Source organism: Labrus mixtus, chromosome 11 (genome assembly GCF_963584025.1).
Source record: "Labrus mixtus chromosome 11, fLabMix1.1, whole genome shotgun sequence".
Lineage (NCBI taxonomy): Eukaryota > Metazoa > Chordata > Actinopteri > Labriformes > Labridae > Labrus > Labrus mixtus.
In genome coordinates, this window is record NC_083622.1 from 18,646,602 (window position 1) to 18,665,844 (window position 19,243).

General features: G+C 39.2%; 1 protein-coding gene across 1 annotated transcript; it reads left to right on the forward strand.

Moving 5' to 3' along the window:
- The first annotated feature begins 12,167 nt into the window (after positions 1 to 12,167).
- Positions 12,168 to 18,745, forward strand: glipr2l (GLI pathogenesis-related 2, like). Its single transcript, XM_061050538.1, has 5 exons — positions 12,168 to 12,552; positions 13,641 to 13,749; positions 15,000 to 15,103; positions 15,550 to 15,627; positions 17,844 to 18,745. The coding sequence occupies exons 1-5, from the start codon at positions 12,540 to 12,542 to the stop codon at positions 18,008 to 18,010; spliced, it is 471 nt and encodes a 156-aa protein (XP_060906521.1). The 5' UTR covers positions 12,168 to 12,539; the 3' UTR covers positions 18,011 to 18,745.
- Positions 18,746 to 19,243: the final 498 nt, after the last annotated feature.

Here is a 19,243-nt window from a genome sequence, read left to right on the forward strand (position 1 = left end):
CACTGGTAGCTTGGAAATAAGACCAAAGCATCTACATATAATGCCTATAATTTCAAACCAAAACTGGGGAGAAAATAAAATTGATAAAATAAAATCATGATATTTTTTTTTAGCTATTGTCTTTGTTTTGAAACTTGGCCACACTTCTGTGTTTTTTTTTACTTTACTTCATGTCTACTTCCATAAATGTATTTTTTCATATGATACTGTATTTCTGCAAGTTGTGGATACTGCATAGTTGATATTTCGCTGCTATCTCATCAATCATACATACACTTTAAAGGCCCTGAATTTTATTTCCCTAATCAGCTTCTTTGTGGGTTTTTTTGCAATGGATTCGGTTATGGGTTATGCCATCCAGTTATTTCCCATGAGAGATTTCTGCATTTCTTTTTTTCCGCCTATGGTGTGCTGAAGTTGTGGCAGGGCTCGGTTAGGAAAAAGGTCACATACTTTGAAGCGATGATCAGGATTCTTCTGCTGAATAAATGGAAGTTGCAGAGTTGTTTGGCCAATGTCAATCACATCTGATCAAAACACAACCACTCATGAATTTGATGCACTGGATTTGACTTTTTAATTGGTAATACAACATATGATTATTGCTTCTTTTAATTACAATGTAGAGAGGTTTTAGGCTTAATGATTCAGCTGTTAAATCCAAGCTACAATTGATACGGAGTGGGAAATCAAACTATATTTTATGTGAGCTTCTATGAAATGCAGTGCATCTATAGCAGTAACTTTGCCAGCATTCATAGCAAACAGGGCTGTAAAAGCAGACAACTGTCTGAACTAGCTTTGCAGGCTTTTCTCCATATCCATTTAGAAACTGTTCTTTGTATAACTCAATGTCTACTGAAAACAGTTACAACAGACCTATTAAGTCATTTTTTTAAACTATATTTATATTACATGAAATAAATACAAAAAAAACACAAAATCAGAAAGTGAAAGTGAATTGACTGGAAGCAGTATGCACTGTTCAGCACATTTTCCAGAGGTTGTGGATGATTCATTGCGTTTTGGATAGTCATCTATTACTGTCAACTCACAGGACGGAAAATATCAAACAAAACTATCGAGGGCAAACTGAAAACTAAAATCAAAACTTGAAATGTGTTAATATGCAATGTGTTAGAAACTTTCCAGCCCTCCGGCTGTAAGTCACCAGCACCTGGCATGCATCTTCCAACTACCTGGAGACATTTCAGACTCCAGTGAGCTGTAGAAGTTAAAACTTCACTTCCTCCATGTCTAATGTAATCTGCCCTCCATTTTCCTCTGTAATCACTCCATTCACTCCCATTTCTGTCTTTTTTTATCTCCATTTTACTCTCCCCCTCTACCCTTACAACATCAAATCCAACTCTGGAACAGAGGTCCTGATGGTACTGAATTTATAATTCACCTGCATGACCACACATTGCTGAATATCTAACTCTGACGGTCATGTATAATTAGAGATGACTCTGTGTCAAACTGTCACTCCAGTGCCCCGTGCCTGATAGTTTTTCCACACAACCCTCCAGGCCTATAAAAACATTTTTCCATGGCAGTGTGGGCTGCCTTCTTCTTTTCCTTTTGAGTTGGCAGTGAATTGCTCAATTACTGTCAATCACTGCCATCATTCACACCTAGTCCCACCTCCACCCAAATGCATAACAACTCACAATTACTGACTAAAACTTGTGTTGCAGTGAGCAGAGGAATGCATAGTGTGGTGTTTAGGAAATTAGATAAAGCAAGCGGTAACGATTCTCACGAGGGTGGTAATGAGACTTAATGGGAGTTAATGGGGTTACAGTGATCAGGAGTGCAGAGAGACCCCAGGTTAATACAGCTACTAACAGGACAGAGACTGAGCGAGGGACACACACACACGCATGCATATCGCACACACAAAGCGCCAATAAAGGGCCCTATCTCTGTGCCCGTGCAGCTTGAAATCATTAGATCCATATATCTATCTTCAGTTTAAGAATTATACATGAGGTTTCTGGAAGGTTCCCCGTCTTTGATTCCCTTGTCCTATCCGACTGTTAGGGTTATAAAAGCAACGTGTGTGTGTGTGAGCATGTGTGTGTGCATGGATGAGACAGTGTGTTCTTTCAAGTCTTCTGTGCTTAGCAGCAGTTAATGAGATCAGGGTGAGTGTTACCTGTGAGGAGACCTTTGATGAAATATGTTCAGAAAGAGAGAGAAGGGAGGGGGTCGCAGAGAATGAGATGGGAGGAGAAAGCCGGGAGGAGCGAGGAGGGGAGGAAAGTGTCGGGGTATGACTGCTTGTAGGGGGTGGGGGGTGATATATAGAGATGGCTTGAAGAAAATAGAGAGAATATAGAGGGGATAACGGTGAAAAAGAGAGGGAGCAGGCGCAGGCAGAGCGAGGGAATGTGACAGAGAGCAGAAGGGGAGACATTCATTTTTAATCGAGAGGAAAAGTCAGCTTCACTGCAAAGAGAAAGAGAGATTGATGATGCCTGCGCACACCCATGGACCCACATTACAGACACACCTATGCAAAGAACCATTCACACAAGCCTTAAGCAAACACACAGAGCATCAGACACTTAATAGCAAAACATATTTGGTCCTTTTTAGTTTTGTTTATTTGACGGGAGTGCGCTGAATTTATATAAAGCCCATGAGGGAATATTTGGATTATAGTTTTTCCTTCATCATAATCAGACTCAAATCCTCCTTTTTAACTCTAATACTTTAATTCTAATTACTCCACACAGGCTTCAGTGAGCTAAAGACTGGGAGGGTCTTTATCCCTCGGGAGAGAAGAAGGAAGAGACTGGAGGAGACAAAGGCAGACAGACAGAACCAGAAAAACAGCGGGAGGAAAGACAGAATGTCTTAAACAAGGAGTTTATAGGGAGAAGAGGAACTAAAACAGAAACAGTACCGCCTTGCTCAACACTAAATGACAAGAGATGGCAAGCAAATAAAAAAACAAGCAATTGAGATAAAGACATATTTAAATTTTCTGAAGAACATGGCATCACAATTACAAACATGCCTCTTAAAAACCAAATGATTGCTTTGGGTTGGAGAGGAAAGCACTTTTTGCAATATTTGCTGAACAACAATATTCTGTACCGCAGGGACACACTACTGACACTATTGGATATTGGATATTTATGTCAATTTGAATAATTTGAAGGTTATTTTGTTGTAATAGTAAAGCCAAAGGCCATTTTTATATATAAATTCTGCAGGGTTTTTGTTTGTTTCTCTGTTTTGTTTTTGCAGTTTTTTTTAAGCTACATTTTCTGCATTACTGATGGACGTCTCTAAAAGGCATATTTATGTATGCCGAACAGGAATTATGTACCACAATATCCAAAATGATATCTCTAATAAGTATTTCTTAGTAGAATAAAAGGAAAGAGAGTGCTTTAAAACATCGCTTGGACAAGCAGCTTCTTCTCATCAGGGGATCAAAATCAGAAACACCTTACCTGCAGAGCTCAGACTGGATCTTAACTTGGATCATTGTAACTTCAACTTATTATTATGAATTTGAAAGGGACAGGCATTGCTCATTAGGGTAAAGGCTATAAATGTTGTTTTATTCTCCAAACATGTATCTTTACAACTTAACATTGAATTAATTAATTAATTAAATGTCCATGTAAGTCGCGAATGTTGCAGCAGGTTTTCTCATATTTTTGGTCTATAAATACACAATGGCTGAAGTTGGTCCAAATTGTACAGGCAATGTGAAAACATTTTCAGAATAACGATCACATTTACTGCCGTATCTCCTCTACCTGTAGCTGCAGCAGCATTAAAATGATTGCCCTCAGGTACTGCCAACCTGTACAGACTACAGACAGATGCTCAGCGGGATCTAATTAACACTTTACTGACCATCGGCCCAATGGGATTTCAGTTCAAAACCGGTTATGAACACAGTGAAGTGAAACAGGATGTTTCACAATTCCCTGGGGGACTCTCTCTCTCTCTCCTGTCTCTCTTTCACCCATTCCCAAGTGTTATCTCTATCTTTTTCCACATAGGCCTCTTTCATCCAGCTCCCAGAGCTGAGGAGATACACAACACAAAGAGGGAGAAACATACACACACACACACACACACACACACACACACACACACACACACACACACACACACACACACACACACATGCACACACACCCTCCATAGACACAAACACATATAGAAGTTAAAACACACACACATAAGAAAGGAGGAAGACCATACAAAGAGAACATAACACACACACATGCTCACACACGCACACACACATACATACAGGTATATATACAGACACAGTGGGCCCTATTTCAGGATGCTGTCAGCAGGGGGACAGAGGCTAGAGGAAACACAGGATGAATTCTCTTCTGCCTCATTCCATCACACCACCATGACACCCCTATTTACCTCCCCCATCCATCTCCACACCGACTGTCTATACCTCCTTGTCTTGCTTGTGTGCCTGTGTGTGTGTGTGTGTGTGTGTGTGTGTGTGTATGTATGTGTGAGTCTGAGTGTGTGTGTCCAGTATTGTGTGTCTGCATGAATACTGGTGCATGTGTGATGCATACATGTGCCTGTGTGGGAGCCTGAGTGTATCTTCACATTCTTAGAGGTGGACACCTTAGAACGTATGGTGCAGGCCATCAGAGTTTGACAGAAAGTTTCCGTGGATTCTTTTTTTGGGGGTGGGGGAGATGGTCGAAACAATCAGTCCCACAGGAGAGGAAGTTTCTTCATTAAAGTTTGCACTGGTGCCAGTCCCGAGGTTTCCCAAGCAATCACTCCACCTGATTCCCTCTTAACTCGGTTTCAATTTTATTTTTCTTGTCATCTCTTCAGCCTTGCAAGCATCCCTCTCCCCCCCTGCTTCACACCCCATATGTCCTCCCTACGAATATGAGAGAGCCACTTTCATTGGGGGGAACGAAAGTGTTCTATCCAATTCCCCAACCTCATTTTGGCTCTGAGAGAAATGGTCCCTTTCTTTATATCTTTCACACATGCACACACACACACACACACACACACACACACACACACACACACACACACACACACACACACACACACACACACACACATATAAACGGTCCCTATCGTGCTGTCCTTCTACTCCCCAAGGCTATGGTCATGCATTTTTGCTTCATATTGCATTTTTTTTGTTTGTGCGCCCCTGCTTTCAATGATCCATGACCACGAGAAGAGAGGGAACCTACAGTGCGAGCAAATAAAATTGATATTAGCAGTACAGACATGCAGAATTGAGATAGTCACTGTTTCTATCTCTTGCATTTCTCAAAGCAAATGAAAAATGCTTGAATACTGCTCTTTTAGGAAGGACACAGTCATGGGTATTTTTTGAGCCTACCATTCTTTTACATTTCAACTTTGCCCTTTGTTTAGACTATAATGTGGTCATTAACAGTGTGGTGAATTTATATCTTTCGTATCCATCTATAAAACATCCTAAATGAGTTATAGATATTGTATGGCGTCATATATACAATACATCTCTATTGAGAAGGCAATAGTCAGATTCCTTTGACTGGAGTGATCAGTAAGAGGACACTCTGCTCCATTTATTCATTCGATTTCACTTATGCTCCTCAGTGCTCCAAGGAGGCTGTCAATTCACAGCATTCAGCAAGTGCAGTTAGACATGCGCTAAATAAAAGCATTACCTCTTTCCAGCTTAACACTCTCAGATAATTCCTTAAATGTGCTGTGATGCATGTGTGATAATCAAGTCTGCTCAGAGGTTACAATTTTCACCATTAAATATTCATTAACATGTGACATTCAAATACCTCAAGGGCATGCGTACAAATTTCCAAAAGTGCTTACTTGTGCTGTAATGTGGTTTAAGATGTAATTCCTGCCGGGTTTGCAGCAGTCGAGTTGATTAAATTCAACCCACAAACTCGCTTTATAATATTCACAGTCTGTTCATCATGACAGCTTAAACACTACAGGGTGACAAATTGTTGTGCACAGGACAGGGCTTACACGAGGGTATATTGATGTGCATAATGCAAGCTTGAATATGCATCTAAACAGATTGCTGGTGCTGACCACTGGCAAAAATACCTTTCCTATCCTATCCTCGTCTTTGTATTAGTAAGTAGGTGATGGCTGTAATTTATTCTTGTATTCTGTGTGTGTGTGTGTGTGTGTGTGTGTGTGTGTGTGTGTGTGTGTGTGCGTGTGCGTGTGTGTGTGTGAGAGAGAGAGAGAGTGTGGGCTTGACAGCCTGCTGATGGGCTAACATGTTTTTTTCCAGACAGCCTATCCTACTGTTTCGTCTCGCCAGAGCAATGGAGTCCTCCATAGCATTGTAAGCCAAGCACCTCGTCAAAGACACACATGCGAAAAAAACTCACACTCGCACTCACACGTATCGGCAATTCATTTTTAATACAACAGCTTTGTTAAGTTGACCCGGAGCAGCTTAGCATTCCCAAGGCAAGGTCAGAAAATATTACTTATCAATGAAAACACAGCAGCACAATAAGCGAGCGAGGCACCATCCAGAAATACTAAATTAGCTTTCTGCCCAGTCCAGCCACAAAAGCAGCCCCAGATGCAGAGAGAAGCGCCACAGGGAGCCCATGCATGAAGCCCGAGGGTGGTTAGTTATTTTCAGAAGCAATAATTAGCCTCCATAGTGTCAAGATTCCTCCCTGGCTCCCAAATAACAATTTGTTTGACAACTATTAAAAGGCATTAAATCAGCTTGAAGAGCTTATTAGTTATACTACTTGGACATAGCTATTTAAATTAGAATATATATTATGCAGAGCAAGAACAGAGGTGGGGGGGGGGGGGGGGGGGGGTGACAAGACAGGGGAAAGTAGATCTCTGTAAACGAGGATTATAGAGAGAGTGAAAGCAAGGGGGAAAATTATTTTGCACAAATAGTTGCAAAGAACTTCTGAAAGGCTTTAATTTCCTGAACATTTTCCAAGTTTCCCTGAAAGATGCAGGTAATGGGTTCAAATGATAGGGGAGATGGAGATAAAGTTCTGAGGAAACTACCCCAGTAGAGTAAGTTGTTTTTGCTTTGGTTTCAAGAAGATTTTCCTTATATGAAATGCCCTTTTTTTAACCAGTGAAATCGACATTTAATCTTAACCTTCTACTAGAGTAGCTTTTCACTGATCTGTATCTAACTCATTTATTTGATTAAAGCACTAGTTAAAGAGTCTTTTTCCATGAATTGATACACAATTGCATATTCCTTTCTGGTAGCCTCTGCCTGGCTTTGCAATTACACAACTCTAAAATAAGTCATAACCCCAAATTCTTCACTAAAGGGGGAGATAATATTGACTCTGAAAGAAAGTTTTTTTTTTATTTATTTTTTTTTTTAGATGGATGCACGGGAACCTCCAATGTGTGAGACTATAACATCCATCAAAAACACATGTCAATCAAAATCAAGGTCAAACAATTCCCAAACTGTTACAAACATCACAGTCATCAATCTTTCACTCTCACTTTAACTCCTGTTTTCTCTTTTCTCTTGTCAGGTCAGGATACGGTTCAACACACAGCATACATGCATAAATGCATGCTCGAATGAAAGTGTGTGTTTGGGTGTGTGTATGCGTGTCTGTATTAGAATGAGGATGTGAGGATAATTTAATTATGGAGCAGATAGAGCGGGTTACTGAGGTTAATATCCTGCATGCACTCTGCTCTCTCCGGACACAGTAATTGCTTTAAGCACATTAGAAACTTTATTGACTGCGATGGCCTTTTAAGACATTACATTTCTGCTGCTTAGTGTCAGACAGGAGTCGTCCAGCCCCTGTGTACTGTCTCTGCCCCCCTCTATCTCTGTCTTCCTTCCCCTCCTTACACTCCAGCATGCCCTCTGCTCACCCCATAACTCCCTCCTCTCTGCATGCGTCTCCCTGTTTAATTGAAGGCTCTGTAAATATGATGAAATTTGTATAGCGCCTCATCCGCAGAGACGGCTTGACGAGGTTTGATTGGCAGATGATTAACTCCTCTTAACCCGCAGAATCATTTGTCCTCGGAGGAACAGTTACTCTAATGACACCATAAAAAGGCTTCTTGATGTGTCAAACTCTGGAGCGGAGAGCTTCCAACAACTCCTTGGAAAAAGTACAGCCCACTCACTTCTCTTTTTCTCAGCTGAGATCAATCCTCTCAGCACTCCTTCTGTAGAGCTCACCATTTTCAGTCAACTAAACCCCTTAATGAGGATGGAGGTGAATGCAAGGAGTTATTAAAAAGCCCTCACCTTCCTCCTGGGAGCGCTACAGAGAAATTATATGCAACTAAGTGCACTTACAGCCCCAGTAAGAGTTATTTCACATTTCTGTTGCCATAAATCCACATTCAATCCAGTCACGACAAGGGTGGAAAATTATTCCTGGCCCAGAAAGAATTTTGTGTTCCTTTCTTTTTAAAAGAGATCCACTGGAAGATTTTCATTAGGGGCTTCAGGTGAGGGGAAAAAATGAAAATTACAGATTGGAGGGGAAAGAGGAGGGGATGGGAGACAGAGAGAGAGAGTAATGGAGAGAAGAGGAGAAGAGAAGAACGATGTCGCAGCTGACAGGGAGGGGAGCCAAGCAATAAGTACAGCACATATAGCCAATGTGCAGAGATAAATGATGTAATATCTGCATGGATCGATGTCTGTACTGTCCCTCTAAAAGGGGCTCTCTCTATAAATTACTTCACCATCCCTCCCCCTAAAAGTGCACGCGCACGCACACCGAAATATACACATTGACACCACAGACTCACACAAATCCACACACTCCACAGCTATCTCAATTAGTAAGAATGAAGATGTATGGCTGTAAATTCTCAGTGCCTCACGACCACTATGTAAATGTCTTCTTGCAGCTGTCCGGTTCCATCACTGTGCAGATGGTAGGAGGAGGCAGGGATGGAATCAATTTGTTAAGATAGCACTATCCAGCTAATGAGAAATCAAGTGGCTTGACTTTTCACATGAATCCCATCATGTCCACTCATATTATGAAACTAAGATTTCATTAGTTGCACTTAGTGTGACTAATAGTCCAGCCACATCCTTGTTTCAGTGCCTTTGCTAACAGTCCCACCTTGTGGCAGATAAGATAGTTACACTTGACAGGATCTCCGATTAGGGACAGTTTTCAGCTTCTCATGTTCGTCTCTCATATTATTTAAATGTAGCTCTCTAAAATAAGTGGCATATCAACAGAAGCATTTCAAGCCTGATATTCTTATTTCACATACTCTCTTATTATACTTATAATGATGTAGAAAATGTTTTACACAAAGTCCAATTACTCAAGTGTGTCTGTGTGTGTTAGTGGTGGTGGTGGGGGGGGGGCACATATGCCAAAAATGGCACTAATATTTGAATAATCTATGAGGCTTAATAAGAATTTAATGTATACACAGGGCAATTACTGCCTTGATGTCACAAAATCTCTTGGTTAATTTATTTTCACACCAAAAATGACAAGTATTTAAAAATGAATCACAAAATTTGCATATACACACATACACACACACACACACACACACACACACACACACACACACACACACACACACACACACACACACACACACACACACACACACACACACACACACACACACACACACAAGCACAGACACACACATTCCTTCGGTGCCAACAGTGGAGTTTCAAGCTAAATTGATTTTGTTGGAGACTTCTGTTTCTGGACAAGAATATAAAACCACAGATTAATTTAATAATCTTTCACCAGTTCTACAGTCCTACAGTTTTGATTTTAATTTTGGTTGAAAATAATAAAAACATTACTGAAAGACAATACCTGTGTCAGAGCAATGTAACGCTCAAACACATTCATGGTTATGGTACTAACAGAGGAATATTGGGCTAGTGACCAAGTGTGAATCTCAGTTTCTAAAAAAAATAAAAATACAGTCGTAAATTTACTTTAAAATCTAATGTAACACTAATGTATTAATACAATTACAATCACATTATGATGGATATAACATGCACACACACATACATGTATATGGTACCATCAGTGGACTATCAAGCTTGACCAAGTGGAGACTTGTGGTCAATTCAAAATACAAAAGTAAATTAACCCTAAATACCTAAAATCAATAAAGAACCTCAATTGTGTTTTCCAATTTTCCCACTCTATTCATGTTTAAACACACCAGCAATGTTTCAGTCAATGTAAATGTCTACTTGTAACCACTGTGTGTTCATCTGTGCCACTCTGCGGTGTTTGTACTGATGGCTCATAAATAAAAACCTGCTGATAGTTAAATCTTTTTGGAAGCTGGAACATGAAGTGACATTCAGCTTAATATGACTCCATCAACAAGCTTTATGTGAGATCATAATTAATTGAATTCACAGCATGAATCAGCTGCATCAGCTGCCAAGACAGAAAAAATAAAAAAGCATGGAAAGAGATGATTCATCAAGAGACAGAGTTCACAGTCATGCTAGTTTTTTAGTGAGACTAAACAGTAATGGTTTGAGCTACATTCTAAAGCTAGTATTGGAAAAGGCTATCACAGAAAATAGTTATTGGTTTATATTTCAATGAGGGGAGACCTAATTATGAGTGAACTATTTCATTTACAAGTTTGGAAGAGGGAGAAAATGTGCCACGCTTTGGTGTTTAGACTCCATCATGATGTCATCATTTCCTCTAAGGGGCAGTGAGGCCAGCAGCAGATAGGATACCCTGGGTGTGATGGTAGTGATGGAAATATATTGGACGTGATTAGGAGTGGACTTCTGAGGAGCTGGACCTGGACCCTGTTGAGGAGGAATGGAGGGGACTGGGGTGGAGGAGGGTCGCAGCGATCAAACTGAAGCAACAAAATGGATGATTGGTCTATAGAGCTCATGGTTAGATAAGCATTTAAAGAGTAAGTGTAATCAGCTGATCACCCGAGGAGGAAGACAGAGAGAGAGAGAGAGAGAAAGAAAGAGAGGGAGTGACATGAATGGATGATGACTGATGAATGAATGTATGAAGAGTATGAAACTGTTTTTCTGCTTTAATTTTCTGCTGAGCTTCATTCAGGAGGTAATGTTACGCATTCTGATTTAGTTTGTAAACCTGCTAATTACTATTCAGCTCTACTATTTTGCATTAATGTGATTATAAACCAGGGTTTTGGTAAGAAGTTTTACCCTCATATTTCTTTAGAACATAGTTCATGGATTCAAACGATGTAGGATTCCTCCTCCAGGGATCCTGGTGTATGTTTAGGCACTGAATTGTGTATTGACCTTTATTAATTCCTGCTAGTGTGGAAGAAGTTACATTTACCATTCTGCAGAATCATAGTAAACAACTTCATCAGCACACTTTTGATGCTGACACAATGAAGTCTTATTGATTTAGGGCGTAACAAAAGGTCATTTTTCTCATTCTTTGTACAAGCTGTAGCCTGTACTAGACATGAAGACAGACTTTCAACAGCTGAATTATGGGATGCATAGTAATCTATGAGGTAATCAATTTGGAGTTTCTGCTGCACAACATTGCTCCTTTTGTTATAAAACGGGTGTCACATACTTTTTTTGAATTGATAAATGTCCCAGAGGGGAAATACCATTAAAGCTCAGAGGGAAGGATACCTCACACAGACTTAACAAATTGCAGAAACCTTCTCCGCAGCATGATGAATGGTGATTCTGTCTCTACCTGGGTGTCAACTGCGGTCTGCAAACAGTTCAATCATTGCTTTTTTCATCAGGGGTGGTGGTAAAGGAATCACTCTTTTACAATTGGTTGTGCGTGAGGTAACTTATTGAACTGGAAGGGACCTTAGAAAACTGGGAAATCCTCGATTAAGTTGTTATGTGTGGAGAGATTTGAAGCTTAAGTGAAAGTGAAAGGATGTTGAGAAAAGTAGGACAGCTCAGAAATAGAAGTGGGTGTCATGTTTAGTGTGCCTTCAGTATGTCAGAGTTGACTATTGTCCTCAAAACGCTGCATCAAGCATCATGACTGCATAGATTGTGAGAAGAGCCAAGTAACAGAATACAAGAATCCACACAAGAGCCATATAAGGGCATGTGTCTCACAAAGATGATGTCACCACCAGCAACTGCAAGGGCTCCCCTCTCATTTGTAGGAATGTTCTGTTAAGACTAAGTGGGTGTGTTCACACAGGGCATGCAGACAGACAGATAGTAGGGTTTGTGGCCTCAAGCGAAACAGGCAGGTTACTTTAAGTTAAATGAAGTGAAAGAAAACTATAGAGGAAGAAGAATGTTGCGTAACATCCAGAAAAATTACTAAAGAGGAACTTTGCACAACTGCTGTGAGTTCATCGGGGGAATGAAAGGAATTGATGGAAATGAAGGCTTTGGCAGCTGTTTGAAAGCATCAGCGGTAGATAGACAGTGCTAAGTGAAGAGAGGGTGAGGCACAGAAAAAAAGAGAACTAGAACAGTAAACAAGAAAGAGGGGAGGCTGCTTTTGTGAGTGCTGATCTAACTGAAGGCTTCCTGTGTCAGCACCATGGGAAAGTCAGGTAAGTGAAAACTGCACCCTGAAGATTTTCACTTTGATTGTAGCAATTTGGCATGAGTTAGAACTTTGCCCTCATGAAACTTTGTGAGTGGATGGGTGTGTTTTTTTTTAATCCAATATATGTGTGATCTTTACTTTGAAAAGGGTATAGGACATTAAAAAGAAGTGAGTAATCCTTAGCTAAGATTCAACTTGTAGCATGCTAAGTAGGCTCACTGCTTTGGTAATTGTCAGTGGGGCAGTCTCAATGTGCCTATTGTCTGAGCAGTCAAGAGATTGTGAAAAGGCCAGTGAGTGATAGGCACCACTCAGGAGGGGGGTTGTGTGGATGACGTTTTCTTCATCATCTGTCATGGAGTTGTACTCAATGTCTGAGGTCAGCACGCCTTCAGGTGCTGTCAAGAGCTTTTGTCAGTTTCAATATCTGCCTGAAGTGAAAAAAAAAGGCAGAGGAGACAGTAGAGGACAAGGACTACTCGGCTCCTTTTCTCTCTAAATTCTTTGTATTTAATAACAACATTTAAACAATGTTAAGATATCTTTTGGAGTTTAGTAGGTTGAGTAAAAATAATACAGGGAGAAAAATAAAAATAAAAAGGTTACCATTCTTTAACACAAGAAAAAAATACATACCTGGTTTGCTTATCTCAAGATCTCTAAATTTACATCAGCATTTTTATTCAATTTTATTTGTATCATTTTTAACTGTTTTCATCATCACAATTCATAATTATAACAAACATTTAATTAAATTGGAAATTAATTAAAAACTATTAGAATATAAAAAAAATTGACTTTCATTTAAATTCAATCTAAAAAATACCAGCAATTCTAATAATCCACAAATTGACCAATTTTTTCAAGCATAAATACATTTTTACTGCTAATCAACTCAGTTTAAAGAGTATACTATGCCAAAATCAGGTACAAAAAAAACACCATAAAATGCAAACAACCAAAAATTAGACTGTGTCTCAATACAGTATAAGATTGAGTTTCCCTTTTGAATCCTTATGTTTCATTATAGTGTCTCATTTGTCTCTCTCTGGCTGTCTAACACATCCTGTCTTTGACTTGTCTGTATCTTAGCCTCGAAGCAGTTTGGACAAGAGGTGCTGCAGTGCCACAATGAGTTCAGAGGGAAGCACCAGGCTCCTCCACTAAAGCTGAGCGGCAAGCTGAGCAAAGAGGCAACCCGGTGAGTTCATGCACACGGATCAAACCAGAAACCTGAATAGCGAGGGCTTCGCTTACCAGTGATTGTTAAAGTGCTCTGGATAACAGCGACATTTCCAGCATCACCTGTCAAATCATATGACTACAAAATGTAACTCAGCATTGAGGTTTCTTTTGATTGTGATAATGCATTGTGTTGCCAATTCATTTTCACTAATTGCAGCTAATACCAGACAAATCTATGAGGAGAATGCAGACCTTAGGTAACTGTTTATGACATACAATTTTATGAAATAAGTATAATATATGAGAGTATACAGTCATAATGAGACCACACAATCAGTTTATTCTTTAATGGATCTTAATATGACAAAACTGTAATTTAGAACATGATGGTTAACATATTGTCTCTCCTGTTTCAACTGATGTTCGTAAAGGCACTTACCACTTTATTTTATAATATATAAATTCACCACTGATGAGGAGATAGTTATTCCCTCATCTGCTAATTTCTTATGAATTGTTGTGGTAATAACATATAAAGAAATAGTAAACTATATAGGAGTTACGAAGCTCACCAGACGTATGATGAGAAGCTGGAGTCTGTCTTGTCAAAATGCAACATTACCTCTTGTGATGAGGGACACACATAGCTTAGCATTAGATACTGTGGTTAACTATTGACATGGCAATCACATGATTTCCAATAAAAGCTTTGGATTAGAAACAGTAATCAGATTTTATAAGGCCAAGATGTTGACGCTTGATGTTATACACTGTTGTGATGTCACAACATACTGTAAATCAAACTTGATAAAAACCAACAGGTGAGATAAGGGAGGGAGAAAGGTGGATGAGACGGGTCAGTGTGTGACCTTTAACCTAAGGGAAAAAGCAAGAAAACATACTCCTATTTCCTTGCAGTGATTAACTTTGCAACATCTAAATCGCTAATGTAGTTTTTACATAAGCCCCAGATGGCAGTTTAACCAGTTTTCATATCAGACCTGTTACCAAAAGCTGTTAGAAGAACTGTTTTCAGTGACTACCTTGAATAATTACACAAGGTACAAGCTCTGAGTTGATTTTAAACTGTTTACACGGAGGGCGTAGGCTTCTGGGAACGCTGAATCTTAAGAGGTGATGAGCTCTAAAGTTTACTCAACCACTTAGAGCAGAAATCTCTCCAGTGCAGGAGTGGATTTTGTAACTGGATTAATAGTGTCTTAGTATAATTTAGCAGTGCTAACAATCACTTTTCTCTGCCCATAGTTATGCTGAGAGTCTGGCCAGCACAAGGATCCTAAAACATAGTGTGGAGTCCAGCAGGGGGAGCTGTGGAGAGAACCTGGCATGGGCCTCCTACGACCAGTCAGGTACAGTAAACTCACAGTAAACACACACACACTTGACATCCCAAGTGATATTTTATATGCTCTTTTTATTTGATCCTACTGAGAAGCTTGCAGTCTGTTTTAAGCTCTAATAGGACACACTCCTCCATATATTGTAGCTTATAGTCAATAAGGCACCCTGAAAGTGAACAGCTGGGATCTATTTCCCCTCCACTTCCCACTGTGTTTTAGACACCATGACTCACTGCAGAAACATGTCAGCAGGGGACAAAATGCTTCATGGAAAATTCTCCTACAGTGCAGCACTCAGTGACAAAAAGTGCAGCGCTGTTAACATGTGCTGAATGAGATTTAAAATCTCCAGGGTGCAGTCTTTTCACATCACTGTCATTATAAACATGTATGAATATTCGACTGATCTGATTTCACTTTATGATGAGTTGACACTTTGTCATGTGTACATGCAGGGAAGGATGTGACAGACCGCTGGTATGATGAAGTGAAACAATACAACTTCAACCGTCCTGGATTCTCCTCGGGCACGGGTAGGCTCAACACAAGAGTGTTTGTGTCTGTCTGTGTCTGTCTTTCTCACTTTGTATTAGAAGTCAGGTTTCAAACTCCTCTGGCCAACAGCATAATGACAGCAAACCAGCCAATCAAATGAATTGTAAATTATGGAATTATAAGTAATCATTGATCTTTCTGATATTTATATGCATATCTAAATATATAACAATATGGGATATGTAAGATTACACCCTGAATAATTAAATATTACATTAAAGGGATACTTCACCCATTTGCATTAAGCTTTGTATCATTAGAAACCTGGTAGTATTTTTGAATGGTCGTTCATCCCGCCCTCATTTTCCCCTGAGATGGGAAATCTTTGTATTTGTAAGTCTGAAAAGGAGCTTACAATGATGCAAAAATCGTCATTTTGCGTCATTGTAAGCTGTTAAGGTTAGCAGGATGAAATTACAACGCTAGTTCCTCGTATTTTCGATCAGTGAAGCTACAGACCAATCACAGATCAGTGGGTGGGAACTAACTCCCAGAATCGAAACTTAACATCCGCCATATTGCTTGGAAGCTATGCTAACAGGCTCTATGGAGAAAGCTGATAGGTGATGGCTAAAAAATATATAAATATAGCGGTGAGACGGCTGCTGCCGACAGGCCGGTCTTGTTTCTCGGCTGCTGCCGCCGCTGGCCCCCTTGGCCGCCACTGGTCGCCGGGACTGCCACTGGCCACAGCAGCCGAGAAACAAAACCAGCCTGTCGGCAGCATCCGTCTCGTGGCTATATTGCTATATTGCAGCCGAGACATAAGATGTTTCCAAGATGCTAATTCCTTCTGGAAGAAATCTCGGAATCAGTTGAGGAAACGGCCTTATGTGTTGAAGTAAATATGTCTGTAAACCTGACCTTAGTGGGAGTGGCCTGTGGTGCTGTGCATTGTGGGATTTGGTGTCTTTCATCCACATGAGCCAAAAAGACACTTTCTGCCATTTCTCGGCCAAGAAGGCACCAACTTCAAAATTAATTTCACATTTCTACTACATATATGACCCAATGTCAATACAGATTCATGTTTCAACAGGTGAAGTATCCCTTTAACATTAATATTAGTTAATCAAATAATACACAGCAAATAGGCCTAAGGAATTAACTCTCTCTCTCAAGAGTTAAAATCAACTCAATTTGAGTGTATATGTGAGACCATCAAATAAACTCTAGGTCTTAGTTAAAGTCACTCTATTCTGCTTTATGCAGAAAACTAGTTTGAATATTTTCAATGATTATTAATTTGTGTGTTTTTTAGGAAAAATTTCAACATTGGCTAAAAGTAAAAATGACACACATCAAGCTAGTTTATATTGGGCTTCAGGACTTTTTGATTGGCATTCATATTCTGGCACTTAATATCCCAGAGAATATCAAGGGAATAATCAGGAAGTGAATTACAACTAAAAGTAACTGTACTCGTCTGTTAAAGTTTTGGAAAAATAAAGCTTTGATCCACACATTTACCACAGTAGGATAATATTAAAATATTTTTCTAATATTTCAAAAGCAACTACCTCTGTTCAGCTGGAATTTGTAATCATTAGTTAAACATAGTTTGTCATATGCAAAATAACATTTTTGATTCAGTCCTGTCTAATCATGTCAAACACTATATAATATGCTAATACTCTTTAAATGTAACCTAATATTCTTTAAATGTATTTTTCTCAGTGTATACTTTTTTTGCTCTGTTTCTCTTGGTCATTCTCTTTCGTTTTCAGTTTCACATTTACCCAGGCAAAGCCAAGGTTGTTGTTATTCCAGTGCTGTTTTCACACAGTCAGAGTGCACATGACTCAGTGACTGGCCATGGGGAAATCTTGGGGAATCACAGTCCTCTATCACTCCTCAGGTCATGTGACATCCAGTCCACCTTTATTCCTTCAGAAGGTTTAATGGTTTCCAGTAACATCAAAGTCTGTTTAACTTAATCATACACACGGATCATATAGAGTTCCCTGATAGAGAAGAAAATAAATAACTTATGAGATAAAGGAATGTGGGCAAAGGTTTGGAATAGGTGAGAGAAGAATTAAGATTCCTAAAAGTATAAATATTTAGAGGAACTGAAGTCCATGTGCACTTGGCTTCAACCATGTCCTGTCCTGTCTTTTTTTTTTTTTTCACTTTCCCTGCCTTTAATACCTCTCTATTTACAGCATATGTTTATTTTATTTCACTGTCCTAGGCCACTTCACAGCGATGGTGTGGAAAAACAGCACAAAGCTGGGTGTGGGTAAGGCCACAGCATCAGACGGTTCTTCCTTTGTGGTGGCCAGATACTTCCCAGCTGGGAACATCACTAACCAGGGACACTTTGAGAATAATGTCCTCCCTGCTCAAGCCAGCCCCTAAAGATGTCTGAATCCCATCAACTTGACTCGAGCTCCAAGGCATTTATTCCATTTTGAAGTTATCTGCTCTCACTGATAAGCAGGAACACCACTTCTTGCGCTGTAGAAGAGCTATCTTATATGGATTTTATAAGATGAGATGCACTCAGGCTCAAAGTCCTTTGCTTGTATTTTGAAAATGGATCCGGGTATGTGTAGGTGTTTACAGTGAAAGAAGAAATGCCGTTTGACATTGCTAACAAAACCTTTCCAGATTCCATAACCATGACTTTGATGGTCATTTAATTTGCCGATGGCAGTATTTCATTCATTAATACCAATAAATTCCTCTTTCACACACTGAAAGTTATATCTGTGAATCACATCTGTATTTGTGGAAGAATGGAATCACCACATTTACATGTGAAGTCATTCCTTTTGATTGGAATCAGGGTTAGACTGCAGTGTTCAGTCAAACAGAACACTGCAGTCAGTGACTTTTGTGCTCTATAACTTGTTCTGTACTAACAGACATTTATTTGGGATCTGTTAAGCAAGAGCGAGAAAATGCAGAAAATTGGAGTTGTATTCATAATGGATTTACTTTTTTAAATCTCAGTCTGTTACAGCAGTAAAGTGTAACTATGACTAATAAATGAACATTTTGGACAATATAAGTTGTTGTAAATATAAACACTGACTAAGGACGAGCTAAAATAGATTTTATTTTATTGTTGGTATTAAAGGTTGAAATATCTTTGAGACTATCATACAATTTCTGGTTTAGCAACTGTTTTAATGTCCAAAATGTCTTCTTTAATATCTAAATAGTGCCTATTCAAAACTTTAAAACATGTTATCTTCATGAGGCAATGCAACATACTTTTTAAAAACCCATTACCAAAAACCATGATTTTCGTTCATTATGATTCCAGTCATTTGTCCTGGCCTTTGTCACTCATGAACAGCAGGTGTTACATGACAATTAAGTCATTTTTCAACTATGTGAATAACATTTTCTGTACTCTTTTTACTTTATGGTAGAAACTACGAAGAAACAAGTATAAGGTTCCAATTTTGTGTTGAAAGTTGGCTTTGTTTACATTTGGATCACAAATGTCATCAAGTAAGAAGTCTAAAACACTTGAAAAATTGCTAACTTTTACTTTTGAAAACAATATAATAAAAACATTTTAAAGATTTTTTTAAAGATTGTCTTGGGATTGGTAAATAGACGGTCAAATTCAGAAAATTG